This window comes from Salvelinus sp. IW2-2015, unplaced genomic scaffold (assembly GCF_002910315.2).
Source record: "Salvelinus sp. IW2-2015 unplaced genomic scaffold, ASM291031v2 Un_scaffold1002, whole genome shotgun sequence".
In the NCBI taxonomy this organism is placed as follows: Eukaryota; Metazoa; Chordata; class Actinopteri; order Salmoniformes; family Salmonidae; genus Salvelinus; species Salvelinus sp. IW2-2015.
In genome coordinates, this window is record NW_019942682.1 from 107395 (window position 1) to 126710 (window position 19316).

Genomic DNA, 19316 nt, shown 5'->3' on the forward strand with positions numbered 1-19316 from the left:
TTAGGATCGATGCCTAACACAACACAGAAATTGGTCATGAAACACTTAGTTCCGCCAGGGATGCACGATAACATGATTGGTCGATACTTCCTGATTGTGGTCCTCTGGTTGTGGTCAATCACTGGCTTTGATTATTAGTTCCTGCGAAGATTGATTGTTATTAACAGCTCGGTGATGAAGGTGGTTTTTCCATCAGAGGACCATCATCACAACTGATTGCACTTTATAATTATTCTTCATGGCTTCACACACAGTGTTGGTGAACTCCTCCCTCCCTCACCACTAATTTCCACGTTTTGTTGTTAAATGGGTCCTTTCCTCTAAGGATGTATGTGCATTAAGCAGTGTTAACGTTCAACAGTTTTCCTTTTGGCTGGCTAGTCTGGGTAGAGAAAAGATAAACAATGACACAGTAGCTCAAACAGTGACAAATTGTCCCCTTTTCATGCATTCAATTCGTAGAAGTATTATTTTTAGCTGGCATTTACAGTCAACATCATAGAGCTCCCTACCCACAGTGCTCTGAGAAAATGATGGGTCTCTGTGGAAATCTGCCTGTCAGTCAAATGGATAGCCAGAGAGGTTAGTGGCAGGCTGACATTCCATCTTAGTGCTGAGAGAGAGAGAGCGAGAGAGRCCACTTTTCAAAAGGCAACTCGCATGAAGTTATTTAATCTCCTTCTTCTCCCTCCCTGTCCTCCCCATTGTTTGCTGTGTTATGATTGGCTCAGGGAATACAGCCTCCTCTCTCTGCCCGCCACCTCTCTGGTTGTGTTTTAGCTCAGGGGATTGGAGAGCAGTGAATTCATTCCAGGCTGAGGATTCACCCCCCTCACCTCCTCACCGCCCGCCCCCTCCTGCCAAACCCCTGAACAGAGCACAGCAGTCCCAAATTCTCGGAGCCGTGCCTATTTCCCCCAGGCCCCACATCCGGGCCGGGCCAAGCTGTGGTGGTTGCGTTGTATTGTGAGGCGGCTTGGCTCAGAGCCGTGGCTCTATCCAGGGAGGAGTAGAAGGACGTCAGAGAGGAGCACCAGGATATGCTGCAGATGATGTCTCTGGGATCTTAAGCTCGATGTTATGCTAAGCTCCCTAAATGTAATTAACAATTTAATGGGAATCATGTCAAACAATTCCCTGGGTGTCCCTCACTGGTGATAATCTGGCTAAAACTCTGTATGTCTCTGCTCCCCCCTACCCCTTCAGCCCCCTACTCCAAGTTTCTGGCGACTTGGCTAAAACTCTGTGTGTGTCTGTTCTTGTCCCCRCCTCTCTCCCCCCTCAGCCCCCTARTCCAAGCCTCTGGTGACCCTGGAGCCGGACTCTAACCTGCGGCCGGGTGACAAGGTGGCGCTGACCTGCGTGGCGTACGGTGGCTACCCTGAGGCTGACGTACTGTGGCAGGACGGGGGCGGGCACAACCTGACGGACAACGTCACCACCTCCCTGGTAGCCAATGAGGAGGGGCTGTTCAGCATGCGCAGTGTCCTGACTGTCACCCTGGAGCCCAATAGCACTTACAGCTGCAGACTGACCAACCCATTATTGGGCGAGGACGGCCACGCCTCCGTCACCATCACAGGTGTGTGTGTGTCTATGTGTATCTGTGTGTCCCATTGCTGTCTGTCTTCCCTGACAAAAGCCCTAGCCTACTTTCTGGAAAGTAAACAGGCTAACATTCAGAGACTTCCCACAGTGTTTTAATGTTGCCAGTTCAGGATAATCTTGTTTTCAGTCACACAGGAGCACGGCTGCCTATTAAAGTCTTGTATGCATTTGGAAATCAATCCGTCAGTCAAATGTTATGCCTTGAATATTCAGCTAGCTGTTCAGAGCGCCACAGAACTGAAGGGAAATAATGAAATGTTCAATTATGCTCCAATAAGCCTAACCATCAGTTTCCACACATCGTTAAATCACATCAGTGGGTAATTATTTCCCAGATGATTCCTATGAAACAAAAATAACTACTCATCTGACATTTGGTAATGCTAGAAGGTGATAAAGGATATACAGTAATATTACAGCTAAGTGGAAGTAATGGTGGTGCAGCAGCTGTACAGCCTACAGAGCAGACTCCTAGCTCTAGCCTGTCTCTCAGCTGAAGCTACAGCCAATGTCTGCCAACCAGGAAGTGGGTCAATATGTTTACATTGCTCTTTTGGGGTGAGTGGTGTAATCTCTTCCTGGACTGTGTGGGTGGTGGCTTTGTGTGGTGGCCCTGGGGTCTTCCCTGTCCCATCCCCAGTCCCCGACCCCCTGTCCCCGGGCTGCCTTACTGGTGTATGTAATGCTTATCGTTTGGAGTGTTTAGTGTGTGTCTGACGGGCCAAGGCTGGCTCTCTAATGGGAGCAGTGCTGTGTGAAATGGCTCATAAATAAGAAGAGGTGGCCGGGACCTGCTGGAGCAGAGCTAGGGAGGGGGAGGTCACCCTACGCCCAGGTCAGGGAGTGTGTGTGTGTGTTTGTCTGTGTGCTGTGTGTGTCAGGTCAGTAAGTGCTGCTCCGCTGGGCTGGGAAATGACTGCTGTTTCCGTGCTGCTGGGGCCGGCAGGGCCCTGAGCCTGATGGCCTATTCCACAGCTCCACACTCTACAGTCATGACAAGGCCTCCGGGGTATTACAATGTTGCTAAATCCACAGTAGGAAGAGACATGACATGAAGAAGTCAACAAGTGTTGCCGTTAAGCCCATAGTATGATTACTGTTTACATGTTGCAGTAGACTTTAGAAAAGTGGAACTACTGGAGACAATTTCATCTGTGGTTTTAGTAAAGGACATAGATATGCATAGATATGCATAGATATGCTCTCTCTGTTGAGAGAGAACGTAAGGCTGATTAGGTGCCTGTCTAAGGCATTCTAGACGTTGCCTCAGGCGGTGAACTGGTTCAGATCATGGTGTTATTTCAGTGGTCCAGATGTATAGAGGTGATGGGAAGATAGAGGTGAATCCTGACAGAGCAGAGGAGGAAATGGACATAGGAGCGATGATCTGAAGCAGTATGAAAGGACTGAGAACTAGGTATGGTTGTGATCTTCGTCAGTCGGTGTGTCAAGGAAGAGTTCCTCTCAGACTGAGCAGTTGTTCCTCATCCAACCCGAAACCCAGCAGAGCACCTGTTCTGTTAGACMAGTGGAAAGCCTTTGTTCTCCAKAGAGAGYCAGTTTGTGRCGAGCGCAGAAAKCRGCTGATAACGAAAAGTGATCTGTTCAGCTCYGTGGAAAMYAAGGAATTACCCACGCTCTGAAGCTATCCTAGAGAAAAACCAGGCTAGGCTACGGAGAATAACAGAGGCAACCTATGAAAGAGAATAGACCAGCCAAGAAGAAAGAGAGGCCGAGGGATGAGAGAGAGAATGAGAGATGGAAAGAGAGAAAGGATGGAACAAACCCAGAGACAAAGCTGCAAAGCTTTTGATTAAAGCCGTGGAGTGGCCAGGATCTGAGTGCTCTGGGGCTAGTTGGAGAATATTCATTTATCTCACTCTAACCAGCACAGCTTGATGATGGCCTAACTTGTTAGTAAACAAGTGGCAGATTTATTTTGGTGTGCCGGGATACAAGGGGCTTGTTTGATATGAAAATGTATTTGCATTTGTTTACAACAGCTGCTGTATGCTTAACAACTTCTGTAATTAATTTTGACCTAGCAGAACTGTTCTGAGTGTGTGCCCAGCAGAGTTTATATAGTAAATATACTGGATAATCACAGCACTGCACCCACCGCACACCAGACTGAGGCAGGCTGAGGATCCTATTATAGGGAGGGGTGAAATCTGCTTAAGATTCCAAATGGACTATTCCCCACCCAATAGGGGAGGGAGGGAGGGAGGGAGGGAGAGAGAGAGAGAGAGAGAGAGAAGGAGGGAGAGAAGGAGGGAGAGAGAGTGGGGAGAGAGAACAAGCACATAAAAATTTCACACTTTCCTCAATCTCTGATTGAAAAATTACAATAGTAATACAACTCTCCCTCTGGGAAAAGAAATAGTTTGACAAGGTTAATTTGGAGACAATGAACCCCTAACTGTACGGAACGGTGTGTGGGGCGCGTGTGAAGCCATGTGTTGAGACGGTATGGGTTAAGAAGTTATGCTTGTGAACCATGCCATCATCATTAGCACCACTGTCAATAGTAGTACCTCCCCCATGACACAACARCTGKCTGGCTAAATACTYCATACACAATACTGCCATTTACAACTGAAATATCTCYGTGCAGGTTAGAAGAGGTCATGTCAGGCTTGAGCCCTAAATGACCGTATCATGTGTTGGTTCAACAGCTGTTGGGAGAGAGACAACAATGTGTGTTGGTAGTAGGATATTGATTGGATTCAGCAGCAGGATACAGTAGGATCCAACTTGGAACAGACACAAAGGAGATGCCTGGCATCCAGCGTCCATGGACGAGACAGAGGCAGCAGCTGCAGCAGTCCTTGTATGAACCCAGGCAGGCTGGCAGGCTGCCTCCTCCTCCCCTCTCTCTCTGCCTCCTCAAATCAAATCAAATTTTATTTATATAGCCCTTCGTACATCAGCTGATATCAAAAGTGCTGTACAGAAACCCAGCCTAAAACCCAAACAGCAAGCAAGCAAGTGTAGAAGCACGGTGGCTTAGAAAAACTCCTAGAAAGGCCAAAACCTAGGAAGAAACCTAGAGAGGAACCAGGCTATGAGGGGTGGCCAGTCCTCTTCTGGCTGGCCGGGTGGAGATTATAACAGAACATGGCCAAGATGTTCAAATGTTCATAAATGACAGCATGGTCAAATAATATAATCACAGTAGTTGTCGAGGGTGCAGAAAGTCAGCACCTCAGGAGAAAATATCAGTTGGCTTTTCATCCTGAGCCCTCTCTCTCTCATCTGCCTCCTCAGCCTCCTCTCCCTCATCTCCCTCCTCAGCCTCCTCTCTCCCTCTCAGCCTCCTCTCCTCTCATCTCCTCCTCAGCCTCCTCTCTCCTCCTCCAGCTCCTCTCCTCATCTCCCTCCTCAGCCTCCTCTCTGCCTCCTCAGCCTCCTCTCCCTCATCTCCCTCCTCAGCCTCCTCTCCCTCATCCCCTCCTCCCGCTCTCTGCCTCCTCAGCCTCCTCTCCCTCATCTCCCTCCTCAGCCTCCTCTCCCTCCTCTGCCTCCCCAGCCTGCTCGGCTATACTACCATCCTCCTGGCTGAAAGCAGCAGAGGCAGTTTGAGCAGCTCAGTCTCAGACTAAATCCCACCTCTGCTCCCCCTCCCTGCCCACCCTCTCTGCCACTTTGCTATCCTCAAAAAAGAATAATGCCCTTTGAGCTTTATGGACATGCTGTCTGACTAATATCATTTTTACCGCCGCTGGCAGAGCGCAGAGCTTTAGATATGTATCCCTACTGTGGGAGCTGAGAGATGGCAGTATGGCTGTGGTGGCGGTGGGGGGGTTTAGGCCTGTCACTGCCCAAGCCCTCTGTCTCTCTGCTCAGCGGATGAGAGCACCATTGTCTCTCCGCCCGACTCCACTGCTGGCACAGCACTCGCAGCTACCAGCAGCAGGATAAGATCGAGATAGAGAGGGGAGGAGAGAGGGGGAGTGGGGTTTGGGCTGATGACAGAGAGGGAGATGGAGACGAGAGCAGAGAGTGTTTGCTAAGCTCTGAGCCGTGGCACCAGGGCCTGACAGGCAGGCAGGGAGATGGAGTCACTGACAGGGAGGGAGGGAGGGACTAACACTCTCACTTGACTTTTTCCCTACTAGCTCTGACTTTGCTGATAGCTACTTTATTGAGAAGAAACTGACTTACTATGACTGAGATATGTGGTTGTCCCACCTAACTATCTTAAGATGAATGCACTTACGTTGCTCTGCATAGGAACGTCTGCTAAATGACTCAAATGTAAATGTAATGTAAATGGGTGAAGGGAGGGTGACAGAGGGAGATCGCCCAAGCTGTGCTGCTGAGCTCGTCCAATCTGCTTTGCTCTGCTCTCCAGAGGATTGGCCAGCTCCATCAACTACATGGGAGGCATCCCCTGCTCCGAAAGAACCAACTCTCCACCAGAATTACAGTACAATACTCTCTCTCTCTCGCTCTCCATGTTTCTCTCTCTCTCTCAGCCTCTCTATCGCTCCCTCCCCCATTTTCTCTCTCTCTCGCTCTCCATGTTTCTCTCTCTCTCGCTCTCCCTCTCTCTCAGCCTCTCCCTCTCTCTCTCTCTCTCTCACTGTTTCTCTCTCCCTGTTTCTCTCTCTCTTTCACGTTCTCTCTCTCCCTGTTTCTCTCTCTTCCTCTCTCTCAAACACACACTTTACACCTCGCTCCCTTTCACACTCACATCCACGCCTCAATAGCTCCATGCACACTCCAACATTACTCTTAATAGGCAGAAGAGACAGTGTCACAAAGGTGCTAATGGGCAGTCCTAGCACAGCCTTTCCATTTGCAGCAGACAGCATAAAGCTTTGCTGTGTTTTTCCTTCATTACGTTTGTGCCTCTTCCCTTTTTCCCTGACTGTGTTATTATCTGTTCTGGGTGCTTGTTCCTGACATATGTTGCCGTCTAAATTGGTACCTGCCAGTGCCCTGCTTGCCAAGCTTACGCAAGCCTAAAAAAACAAGTAAGCAAACGAAAGCAAGCTAAAAACAAAACACTGTATTACTCCTTGTTCTCTGCTCAACTTTTTTACAGGGCTAATTTAAATGCAATTAACGAAGCCTTTGGAAAAAGAGGAAAACAGCAGTATGAATGAATCCGTTGTCAGCAGAGCAGCGAGGGGAACACTGTATTAATTACTGTCCAAACGCACAGACGGTTCTTCTCTCTCTCCCTCTCTCTCTCTCCCTCTCTCTCTCTCCCTCTCTCTCTTTACCTCCCTCCCTCCCTGAATACACACTATCTTATTACGACCCCCTAGCACAACAACAACCAAATAGAGAGATGGAGTAATGGAGGGAGCAGTCTAAAACAAATTCAGGTCTTTGGAAGCACATTATTTCCTCTCAGGATTCTGAACAGGGGCCACTTGCTCCTGTCACTGCCATGTTGAGTTGTTAAGTTGTTTGAATGTTCTCCCTCCCTTGCCTTCAACATGGGGACGTTTTATCCCTGTATTATGGCTTCACAGTATTATTTGGCATGCTCTCAGTCTTGCCGTTTGCAGCTCTGAGGGATTGTTGGGTTGAATGAGGGATTAGGGCCGGGCCAGTTCCTGCTCACTGCATTGCTCTTATAGTATCTCAACAATCACAGAGATAAAATGAGCTCCCTCTCATTGTGTTGGTGTTGATTGATGCCTTCCTGTTCCTGTTCACTGTTGTCGTCTTCACTGTCTCCTTTTGGCATAAAAGGTCTTTGCTATGGCTGAATGTCAAAATGTATTTAATGTCTGCAGTTGAAAATACAATGTTGGAGCGTTGCGGCCTGACCACCTCTGCTGTGAGTGGCTGTCTGGTAGTCGGTGTGGGTGTGTAGGCTTGGGCCTGCTGTGTGGTCCTGTCCTGTCCTCCCCCTCACCACAGGGGAGCCATCACCAGTACATGACTCTATAAGTGTCCACGGCCCCAGTCCCAGGCCACCATGGCATGACATTGGGCACGTCCTCCTCTCCTCTCCACACTGTGGAGTACTGTGACATCTTTTTGCCAGCCCAGAGCCTGAAGGGAACCTGTCTCTTTAAGCCCTGCACTCCTCTCCTGCTTTCTTTCTTCTTCAAGACAGATTATATTTATGGCTGCAGTAAAAGGGCAAAAGCCCTATTTTGTCATTGATCAGGCTCATTTTTTATTTTCCCTCCCAGAGTCACAGTGAGGGGGGACTGACTATCAGTGGGGTTGAGCCAAGGGGCCTGCAGTGTACATTTCACACAGTTGCTGTTTTATCCTGTAAGAGGGATTGGTTTCTGGAGGCCTGGTGTCAGCCTCTGCTTTACGATTTCAAATCATATTAGGTGCAGCCTTTTGAGAGACATTGGGCAGAGAATAGCCCAGAGAAAACGGTTGGGCATACCTTCAAAGGCTTGGTCGTTTAATTATTCATATCCATTTATTTTATGCTTAAACTCTACACCAGATAAGACCATGCATTGTTGTCCCACAAAATATGTTTGCAACCTCCGTAAATCGCTTTGTTCTGGTGCCTTGAAACAGTCCAAATCAATGGCCACCCATACACAAAGAGTATTGTCTAGCGGTGTAATGTCTTTTGAATTAGGAGGCGCTGAGAGACTTGGGCCCGTTCCTGGAAAAGGTAGCTGGCCTCACTGATAGCTCTAGAGACCAGTAATTGATTACAAAGTGTGAAATTAATGAAAGTTAAGCATGGAACTAGTGTGGCCGTCTCCCTGTAGAGGTGTGTCACTGGCCCAGGACTTTTCTTACTTACCTCCCTGCAGCTTGGACTTAAACCACTCAAAAGAGTTTGTTTACTGTCTGTAAATGTGACTGAAATGACTCAACCTGACTCAACATTTAGTACTGCAGTCAGTCTGAGTCATCTGCCTTCATCTGCAGGGACAGTGTCATCACAGCCCTTTAACTCTCGAAACCAAATATTATGCTCCTACATTTGTGATGAAAGCATTGATTAGAACATGGCAGCCATCTTTGACATAGCCAAATGTGACCGGTGTGGAAAGAGGGAAGCTGTGAGGGCTAGGTTCGCCTTCAGGTCACATTAACATCTCCTTCCTGCTGGCTGGTCCTCTTTAGCCATGCCTGTCTTTGTCTCTGACTCCCTCCCCAACCCCACGCCTCTAAACGCCTGCATGACAACCTGCAGCTCATTACAGAGAAACTGTCCACAGGGAAATGACGACTTATACTGCCTGTCATATCTATAATGTATCTGTCTGCCTACTTCCAGCCACTTACTGTACTGCTGGGGGATGAGCAGCAAAGCTGTAGTCTACTGCTGTAGTGAAGGTTTCTGATGCCGTTGTTAGTGTTATTGTTGCCTCCAATGGCTCTGTTACGTCAGTGGTTATTTGGGGCCTCAACCGTGTACGGTAGACGTCCCTCGTTATCAAATAAGATGCAATTCCATTATGTTTGCCTTAAAAACATTACCACGGGCATCCGTAGCAGAAATGGCTTTGAGAGAAATAGCAAGATAAAATTAAAGCGATTCTAGTGAAATGATATTGAAATCCAAAATAAGATAGATAGTTTCATATCTATGGTAACAAAAAATAACCAACCCAAGGCTTAAGGACTAATACAACTTCATTTGAATTTCAAACTGCTGCTCCAGCATGATCCTACATTAGACTTCTTGATAGACTTTCCAGAGCCACCAGTATATATCTGATCCCTATGCCAACTGAGCTATATGCTAACCAAGTCAAGTCCTCCGTGCTTTAGCCATAGGCTGTGCCTGCTGTTAGACTCCTGGCTGGCCTGCTGGCTGGCTATAGAGATGGGGATGAGATAAATGACTGGTAGTGATTGGAGCACACTAAGAAGGTCAGAGGATTAGTTACACACCTGCTAAATGACTTCTAGGTAAAGACTGAGGCCCTCTGTTCATTATATCACAGCAGCCAATAGAAGCACATACAACATTATGGCCACATATACTGAGTATACCAAACATTAGGAACACCTTCCTAATATTGAGTTGCATCCCCCCCTTTGCCCTCAGAACAGCCTCAATTTCGGGGCATGGACTACAAGGTGTCGAAAGCGTTCCACAGGGATGCTATCCCATGTTGATACCCAATGCTTCCCACAGTTGTGTCAAGTAAGCTGAATGGCCTTTGGGTAGAGGACCATTCTTGATACACACAGGAAACTGTTATGTAAAAAACAAAAAAGAGCAGTGTTACAGTTGTTGACACAAACCGGTGCACCTGGCACCTGCTACCATACTCCGTTCAAAAGCACTTCAATCTTTTGTCTTGCCCGTTCACCCCCGGAATGGCACACATACACAATCCATGTCAATTGTTTTAAGGCTAAAAAAATCCTTCTTTAACCTGTCTCCTCCCTGATTGAAGTGGATTTAACAAGTGACATCAATAAGGGATCATAGCTTTCACCTGGATTCACCTGGTAAGTGTTTGTCATGGAAAGAGCATGTGTCCTTKATGTTTTGTACACTCAGTGTAGTGTTGGTGAAGGTGTTTGTCATGGAAAGAGCAGGTGTCCTTAATGTTTTGTACACTCAGTGTAGTGTTGGTGAAGGTGTTTGTCATGGAAAGAGCAGGTGTCCTTAATGTTTTGTACACTCAGTGTAGTGTTGGTGAAGGTCCTGGCTGCAGTGGTGATACATGTCTTCCTTCAGGAGTCAAATGCATCATATCATGCGTCTGCAACCATGATATTGCCTGAGACTGTGATAGTTACAGTATGGCTGTGCTATACTAACTTCGAAATGTTTCCATTTCCTTTTGATTCAAAATTACTTGAGGGGTATGGTCAGGGGGGCCCCTTTGGTTTTAGAAGTGGGGGGAGGGACATATCCTGGCGGGGGATCTGGAGTCCTCCCCCAGAATTTTTTGGGGCATCTAAAGCTCATTTCCTGTATTTTTACACAAGCTCGGTAAGAGATCATTATTAAATATGTTTAAATGATTAATAAGCCTGAACTAGATCAAAGTTAATTCAATAATACATATTGTGTTGCACCTTTAACCAATAGCCTAACAAAACTAAGACTTCTGATTGTCTTTATTAAGACATCCACTATATCAAATTTCAGCCAGCCCGAGTTGCCTGCACGCCCGACCCCACCAGTCTAGTCAATAACTCAACTCTCTCCCAACACAATTTCCTTCCCAGTTCCCACCTTTATTTTTTTTTAATTCCCAAGAGAAAGGTTTGGAAACAACAACAAAAAACACATACACTTACACCTCAAATATACATTAACACACAGAAACTACAAATCCTCCATATAATTAATGTCATGGGCCTAATAGTACTGTAAAGTTCTTTTTACTTGCAAACAATATAGCTGGGTCACCCAGTCCTATCCTTTGGGGTCTACGGCCCTGTAGCACCCCAAACCAACACACCCCACTCAACTTTAGGATATTAGTTAAACATTCATTTATTAGTTTTGTGTGTGTTACGTAAAAGGCAAGAGTGACAACTCACAGGGCGGCAGACCCTGAGGGCCAGGACTGAGCAACCCAGCATCTAAGGATTGCCTAAATAAGTATCTCCCCAGACGTGGGCATGTTTTCAATACAGACTCCTTTAGTCATATTGTATTCCATACAAGGCATCCAGACCTTATGAAAGTTGCCCAGTATACCTTTAATCTTGTAATAAATCAAATCTGGTGATAGATAACTTGACATTGTGGGAGGATAACCAACCTTCTAATGAATTTCTTAGCAGCTATACATGTTTTATAGACGCTCCTATCCAGAGCGACTTACAGTATAGCAAGTGAATACATTTTCATACTTTTTTCTTTCTTCTCTGTACTGGTTCCCCGTGGGAATCCAACCCACAACCCTGGCGTTGCACGTACCATGCTCTACCAACTGAGCCACACAGCTTCGTTACACAGTTTCTTCAGATATTAGTCACCAGTATCAACATTTACAAACAAACGAAAACAGGAAGGAAGGGAGAATCTGTAGACATGCTGCAATAAAAGTACATACCAGAAATTAGCCAGCCTTCACAAGACAAACACATATGCAAATATGCCCCTTTTTGTGTTTAACACCTCCAGCAGAGGAATAACATTTCTGAGTGCATGATATTCAGTTTCACTGGCATATAGTACGTTCTGTGGATGGTCTTAAACTGCAGTAATTTATGCCTGAGATTATATGATCATGACTGGGCATTCTAACATATCTGTATCCATTCATCATCATCAATAGCTTCTAACAGGTCTTCCTCACATTTTTGTTTTACATGTTTTGTGTCATTGCGAGAAGCCTCTATCAACCCTTGATACAGTTTGGAAATCAACTTTGGAGGTTTGTCAGACTGCCTTAAAATAGCATCTGTCTTGTCCAGTGTTTGCTGCACAGAGAGAATAAAGGGTTGTATTTGCAAAAATTCACCTCAGCTCCGTCACAGACTAGTCTTCCCTGGCTGCCTGACCCTGCTGAGACTCCTGTCACTCTCTGATCCTTCTAAGATGAGGCATGACAAAGAATTACCTTGGTGTACATTTATGCATTATGTTATCCAAGAATAGAATCAAATGGTTCAATAATTGAAATTACCATTATTCCCAGATCCCAGACTGTAGCTTTAAGCTTAAGCTGCTGTCCTGTAGGTACTGTAGGTCTACCATCAATTCAAAATGGAACATTGTATCATTCACTGATATTGTTAATATACTGCAAAATTCACCTTGATCTCCGTAGACTGGTCTTCCCTAGCTGTTTGACCCTGCAGGAACACCTGTCACCATAAGACATGATAAGCAGTGTCGTGTACTGACTGTGCACTAGAGGGCTGCATTCCTGCGGGATGCCAGATGGACCTGCGGGTCCCGACAGAGATCATTTCGGCGCTGTCGGCATTTTTCATGCTGAGGGTGACCAGACAGACGGCTTTGGGTTGAAAGTATTGCTTTGTATGCGTTAGCCTACCTATTGTATTAAAAGCACATCTTTTTTGCATTATTCTCACACAATTCGCTGCTTCAACATCAGTAGCCTACCTCTCCTAGTTGGGCGTGAGAGATCAAGTGCGGACTTATTGAAATAGAGTAGGCTGCCTACGTCGGCGGAGAATCACGTGGCAGTCAATTTAAATATGAAATTACTTTAAATATGATTAGACTAGTTTATTACAGTGTCTGTAAATAAATATTGATAATGGAAAAAAATGGAGGGCGCTCAACCAACGTGAGTCGAAGTGCAATCAAAACCTTTAATCATCATTGAAAAGGAAAAGGCTCAACGCGCACGTAGGTTAGGCTGCTATGGTGAGCGAGCGTTGCACCTTTTCATTTTCAATAGGTATTGATTACCCATTTATTTGTCTCTGCCAGAAAATTGTCCTCCTAAAAGGTAGGCTATATCCTATAGGCCTATGCAAAACGTAGGAAGTGTTGCTGTTATCATTCTTGCTGCTTCAAGTTCTGTAACCATACTGTCACGACTTCCGCCGAAGTCGGATCCTCTCCTTGTTCGGGCGGCGTTCGGCGGTTGACGTCACCGGCTTTCTAGCCATCGCCGCTCCATTTTTCATGTATCCATTTGTTTTGTCTTGTTCCCTGCACACCTGGTTTTCATTCCCCAATCAATCCATATGTATTTATTCCTCTGTTCCCCATCACGTCTTTGTGTAAGATTGTTTGTGTTACGTGTATTTTGGAATTGTGGATATTGTTACGCGCATTACTTTTTGTCTATGTTCCGTGATGGGGCACATTTTATGTTACTTTGTGCTGTCATTTTGGACCGGAATAAAAACTGCGCCTGTTCACTACACTCTGCTCTCCTGCACCTGACTTCGCCTCCAATACACACTCCTAATGGAATCTTACACCTAACCATGGAGTCAGCAGGAGCAGGTACCCCGGTCAGAGGAGTCCAGGAACGCGTCCAGGAACACGCAGCTATGCTACATCATCTCGGTGCCATGATGGATCGCGTTGTCCAGACCATGGACCGCTGGGAGAAACAGGAAGTCTCTCCAGTGCCTCGACCAGCTCGGATCCAGCTCCAGTGGAATACATCTCTCCCTTCCCAGGGAGTATGAAGGACAGCCGCACAGTGCCAGGGGTTCCTTTTACAACTGGACCTATACCTGGCCACTGTTCACCCAGCTCCTTCAGGAAGGGAGAGAGTATCCGCCCTCGTCTCATGCCTCTCGGGGAGAGCTCTGGAGTGGCAAATGCCATGTGGGGAGAGGAAGACCACTTCGAGGAGTTTACCCGCCGGACCACTTCGAGGAGTTTACCCGCCGCTTCCGGGCCATCTTTGACCATCCGCCCGAAGGTAAAGAGGCGGGTGAACGACTCTTCCATTTGAGGCAGGGGACGAGGAGCGCACAGGATTTCGCGCTGGAGTTCCGGACCTTGGCCGCCAGAGCAGGATGGAACGACAGGGCCCTCATCGACCACTATCGATGCAGCATACGTGAGGACGTCTGATGGGAGTTGGCCTGTAGGGATGCCACCACCACCTTAGACCAACTGGTGGATGTGTCCATCCGGTTGGATAACCTGCTGGTCATCCGTGGACGTCCTGAGGGGGCTCTGTCGGTTCCATCTCCCAGCACTCCCGCTCCGGTGCCTATGGAGTTGGGAGGAGCTGCGCGTAGGGAGGCTGGAGGAGCGGCCTTCACGTGCACCATCTGTGGCCGCAGAGGGCACACTGCCGGTGCCGGGTCGGTGCCGGGTTGGTCCCTCTGGGAGTCGAGGCAGCAGGCAGGGCACTCTGACGTCACCCCAGGTGAGTGTGCACCACTCTCATCCAGAGTCCTCTGTCGTCCACCTGTTTGTAACTGTTTGTTTCCCTGAGTTCTCCCCGCATTCCCAGCATAAGGCACTCGTCGATTCAGGCGCAGCTGGGAATGTTTTTGACAGAACGTTAGCACTTCGTTAAGGGATCCCCATTATTCCTGTAGATAGACCTTTTCCGGTTCACGCTCTGGATAGTTGACCATTAGGGTCCGGGCTAATCAAGGAGGCCACAATCTCCCTGGCCATGGAGACGCAGGGGGGTCACGATGAGAGAATCAGTCTCTTTCTCATTGACTCTCCTGCATTTCCCCTGGTACTAGGCCTTCCCTGGTTGGCTCGTCATAACCCCACCATTTCCTGGCAACAGAGGGCTCTCACGGGATGGTCGCGAGAGTGCTCGGGGAGGTTTGTAGGGGTTTTCGTTGGTGGTACCACAGTGGAGTCCAGACCAGTCCAGACCAGGTCTCCACCGTGCGCATTCCCCCAGAATATGCTGATTTGGCTCTCGCCTTCTGTAAGAAGAAGGCGACTCAATTACCACCCCATCGACGGGGGGATTGTGCGATAAATCTTCTGGTAGACGCTGCACTTCCCAGGAGTCACGTGTATCCCCTGTCGCAAGCAGAGACGGTGGCTATGAAGACATATGTCTCCGAATCCCTGTGTCAGGGGTACATTCGGTACTCCACTTCACCCGCCTCCTCGAGTTTCTTTTTTGTGAAGAAGAAGGATGGAGGTCTGCGCCCGTGCATTGATTATAGAGGTCTCAATCAAATCACGGTGAGGTACTGTTTCCTGCTACCTCTTATCGCCACGGCGATTGAGTCGATGCACGGGGCGCGCTTCTTCACTAAACTGGATCTCAGTAGTGCGTACAATCTGGTGCGTATCCGAGAGGGAGACGAGTGGAAGACGGCATTTAGTACGACCTCAGGGCATTATGAGTACCTTGTCATGCCGTACGGGTTGATGAATGCTCCATCAGTCTTCCAATCCTTCGTAGACGAGATTTTCAGGGACCTGCACTGGCAGGGTGTAGTGGTGTATATCGATGACATTCTGATATACTCCGCTACATGCGCCGAGCATGTGTCCTTGGTGCGCAAGGTACTTGGACGACTGTTGGAGCATGACCTGTACGTCAAGGATGAGAAATGCCTGTTCTTTCAACAGTCCGTCTCCTTCCTAGGGTATCGTATTTCCACATCAGGGATGGAGATGGAGAGTGACCGCATTTCAGCCGTGCGTAATTGGCCGACTCCCACCACGGTAAAGGAGGTGCAGCGATTTTTAGGGTTTGCCAATTACTACCGGAGATTTATCCGGGGTTTTGGCCAGGTGGCTGCCTCCATTACCTCACTGCTGAAGGGGGGTCCTGTACGTCTGCAGTGATCGGTTGAGGCGGATAGGGCTTTTGGGCAGCTGAGAGCTCTGTTTACCTCGGCTCCCGTGCTGGCCCATCCGGATCCCTCTTTGGCGTTCATAGTGGAGGTGGACGCGTCAGAGGCTGGGATCGGAGCCGGTGCTCTCTCAGCGCTCGGGCACGCCACCGAAGCTCCGCCCCTGTGCTTTCTTCTCGAAGAAGCTCAGCCCGGCGGAGCGGAACTATGATGTGGGGGACCGGGAACTGGTGGCTGTGGTTAACCTCTCTTGGGTACGTGAGACGTTAGCGTCCCACCTCTTCAACAAAAGTGAAATTGCTGGGCGCCAAATTCAAATACAGAAATACTCATTATAAAGATTCAGAAAACAAAACATATTTTACATAGGTTTAAAGATGAACTTCTTGTGAATCCAACCACGGTGTCAGATTTTAAAAATGCTTTACGGCGAAAGCATACTTTACGATTATTTGAGAACATAGCCCAGCAGACAAATCATTACAAACAGTAACCAGCCAAGTAGAAGAGTTCCACAAGTCAGAAATAGAGATAAAATTAATCCCTTACCTTTGATGATGTTCATATGGTTGCACTCAGCAGACATTCATTTACTCAATAAATGTTCCTTTTGTTCGATAAAGTCTCTTTATATCCAAAAACCTCCGTTTTGTTCACGCGTTTTCTTCAGTAATCCATAGGCTCAAACGCAGTCAAAACAGGCAGACAAAAAATCCAAATTGAATCTGTAAAGTTCATAGAAACATATGAAACAATGTTTATATTCAATCCTCAGGTTGTTTTTAGCCTAAATAATCGATAATATTTCAACCGGACAATAACGTTGTCAATATAAAAGGTAAACAAGAAAGGCACTCTCTCGGTCGTGCGCATGAAAAAGCTCTGTGACACTTTAGGGTCCACTCATTCAGACTGCTCTTACTTCCTCATTTTTCAGAATACAAGCCTGAAACAATTTCTAAAGACTGTTGACATCTAGTGGAAGGCATAGGAACTGCAATTTGCGTCCTAAGTCAATGGATACTGTAATGGCATTGAATAGAAAACTACAAAACCAAAAAGTAACTGCTTCCCGAATGGATTTTTCTCAGGTTTTCACCTGCCAAATCAGTTTTGTTATACTCACAGACACTATTGTAACAGTTTTGGAAACTTTAGAGTGTTTTCTATCCAAATCTACCAGTTATATGCATATCATATCTTCTGGGCCCGAGAAGCAGGCGGTTTAATTTGGGCATGCTTTTCATCCAAAATTCCGAATGCTGCCCCCTACCCTAGAGAAGTTAAGGCTTTGAAGGCGTGGAGACATTGGCTTGAGGGGGCTAAACACCCTTTCCTCATCTGGACTGACCACCGCAAACTGGAGTACATCCGGGCAGCTAGGAGACTGAATCCTCGTCAGGCAAGGTGGGCCATGTTCTTTACCTGTTTTGTGTTTACCCTGTCCTACAGACCAGGTTCCCAGACTGTTAAGGCAGACGCACTGTCCCGGCTGTATGACACAGAGGAGCGGCCCATGGATCAGACTCCCATTCTCCCGGCCTCCTGCCTGGTAGCGCCGGTCGTGTGGGAGCTGGACGCGGACATTGAGCAGGCGTTGCGTACTGACCCCGCTCCACTCCAGTGTCCCGTCGGACGTCAGTACGTTCCGTCTGCTGTCCGTGACCAGTTGATCTATTGGGCCCACACATCACCCTCCTCTGGTCATCCGGGGATCGGTCGGACGGTGCGCTGTCTGTCTGGGAAGTACTGGTAGCCCACCTTGGCTCGGGATGTGAGGGTTTATGTTTTTGCCTCCTGCTCTGTGTGCGCCCAGTGTAAGGCTCCTAGACACCTGCCCAGAGGTAAGCTACATCCCTTACCCGTTCCACAACGGCCTTGTTCACACCTGTTGGTTGATTTTCTAACGGATCTTCCTCCCTCACAGGGGAACACCACAATCTTGGTCGTTGTGGATCGTTTCTCTAAGTCCTGTCGTCTCCTCCCTCTGCCCGGTCTCCCTACGGCCCTACAAACTGCGGAGTCCCTGTTTACACACATCTTCCGGCACTACGGGGTGCCTGTGGATATAGTGTCTGATCGGGGTCCCCAGTTCACTTCGAGAGTCTGGAGGGCGTTCATGGAACATTTGGAGGTCTCGATCAGCCTTACCTCGGATTTCCTCACCGAGATTAATGGGCAGGTGGAGAGAGTGAACCAGGATGTGGGCAGGTTTCTGCGGTTCTATTGCCAGGACCGGCCGGGGGAGTGGGCGGCGTTCGTGCCCTGTGCAGAGATGGCGCAGAACTCGCTCCGCCGCTCCTCCACTAACCTCTCCCCCTTTCAGTGTGTATTGGGGTACCAGCCGGTTCTGGCACCGTGGCATCGGAGTTGGACCAGGGCTCCTGCGGTGGACGAGTGGTTCAGACGCGCAAAGGAGACCTGGGAAGCCGTCCATGGTCACCTCCAGCGCGGACCGTCACCGCAGTGAGGCCCCGGTGTTTGCACCAGGGGACAGGGTCTGGCTCTCGACCGGAAACCTGCCCCTCCGCCTGCCCTGCCGGAAGCTGGGCCCGCGGTTTGTGGGGCCATTCAAAGTCCTGAGGAGAGTGAACGAGGTATGCTACAGGTTACAGCTTCCCCTGGATTACCATATTAATCTCTTGTTCCTTGTGTCTCTCAGGCCGGTGATGGCTGGTCCGCTCCAGGAGTCTGAGGTACGGGAGGTTCCTCCGCCTCCTCTGGACATCGAGGGGGCCCCGGCGTACTCCGTCCGCTCCATCCTGGATTCAAGGCGTCGGGCAGGGGGGCCTTCAGTACCTCGTGAAGTGGGAGGGGTACGGTCCGGAGGAGAGGTGCTGGGTTCCGGTGGCTGATGTATTAGACCCTGAACAACTGTGTGAGTTCCACCATCGCCCTCCGGGTCGTCCCCGAGGCCGGTGTCAACGCACCGGGGTACTGTCACGACTTCCGCCCGAAGACGGCTCCTCTCCTTGTTCGGGCGGCGGTCGACGTCACCGGCTTTCTTGCCATTGCCGCTCCATTTTTCATGTATCCATTTGTTTTACCTTGTTCCCTCCACACCTGGTTTTCATTCCCCAATCAATCCATATGTATTTATTCCTCTGTTCCCCATCATGTCTTTGTGTAAGATTGTTTGTGAAACGTGTATTTTGGAATTGTGGATATTGTTACGCGCATTACTTTTTGTCCATGTTCCGTGTTTGGGCACATTTTATGTGCTGTCATTTTGGACCGGAATATATAAATAAAAAGTGCGCCTGTTCACTACACTCTGCTCTCCTGGACCTGACTTCGCCTCCAATACACACTCCTGACACATACAGTGGGGAGAACAAGTATTTGATACACTGCCGATTTTGCAGGTTTTCCTACTTACAAAGCATGTAGAGGTCTGTAATTTTTATCATAGGTACACTTCAACTATGAGAGACGGAATCTAAAACAAAAATCCAGAAAATCACATTGTATGATTTTTAAGTAATTAATTTGCATTTTATTGCATGACATAAGTATTTGATACATCAGAAAGGTTTCATGACATAATATTAAGTTTCTGCTTT

The 19316-nt window shown here is 48.0% G+C and overlaps 1 protein-coding gene across 1 annotated transcript in view; it reads left to right on the plus strand.

Annotated features, from left to right (window-relative positions):
• LOC112069404 (CD276 antigen-like) overlaps positions 1 to 19316 on the plus strand; it is a 75697-nt gene that overhangs the window by 30555 nt on the left and 25826 nt on the right. Inside the window, 1 exon segment of the mRNA XM_024136739.2 lies at positions 1286 to 1582. Coding sequence (XP_023992507.1) covers positions 1286 to 1582 — 297 coding nt within the window.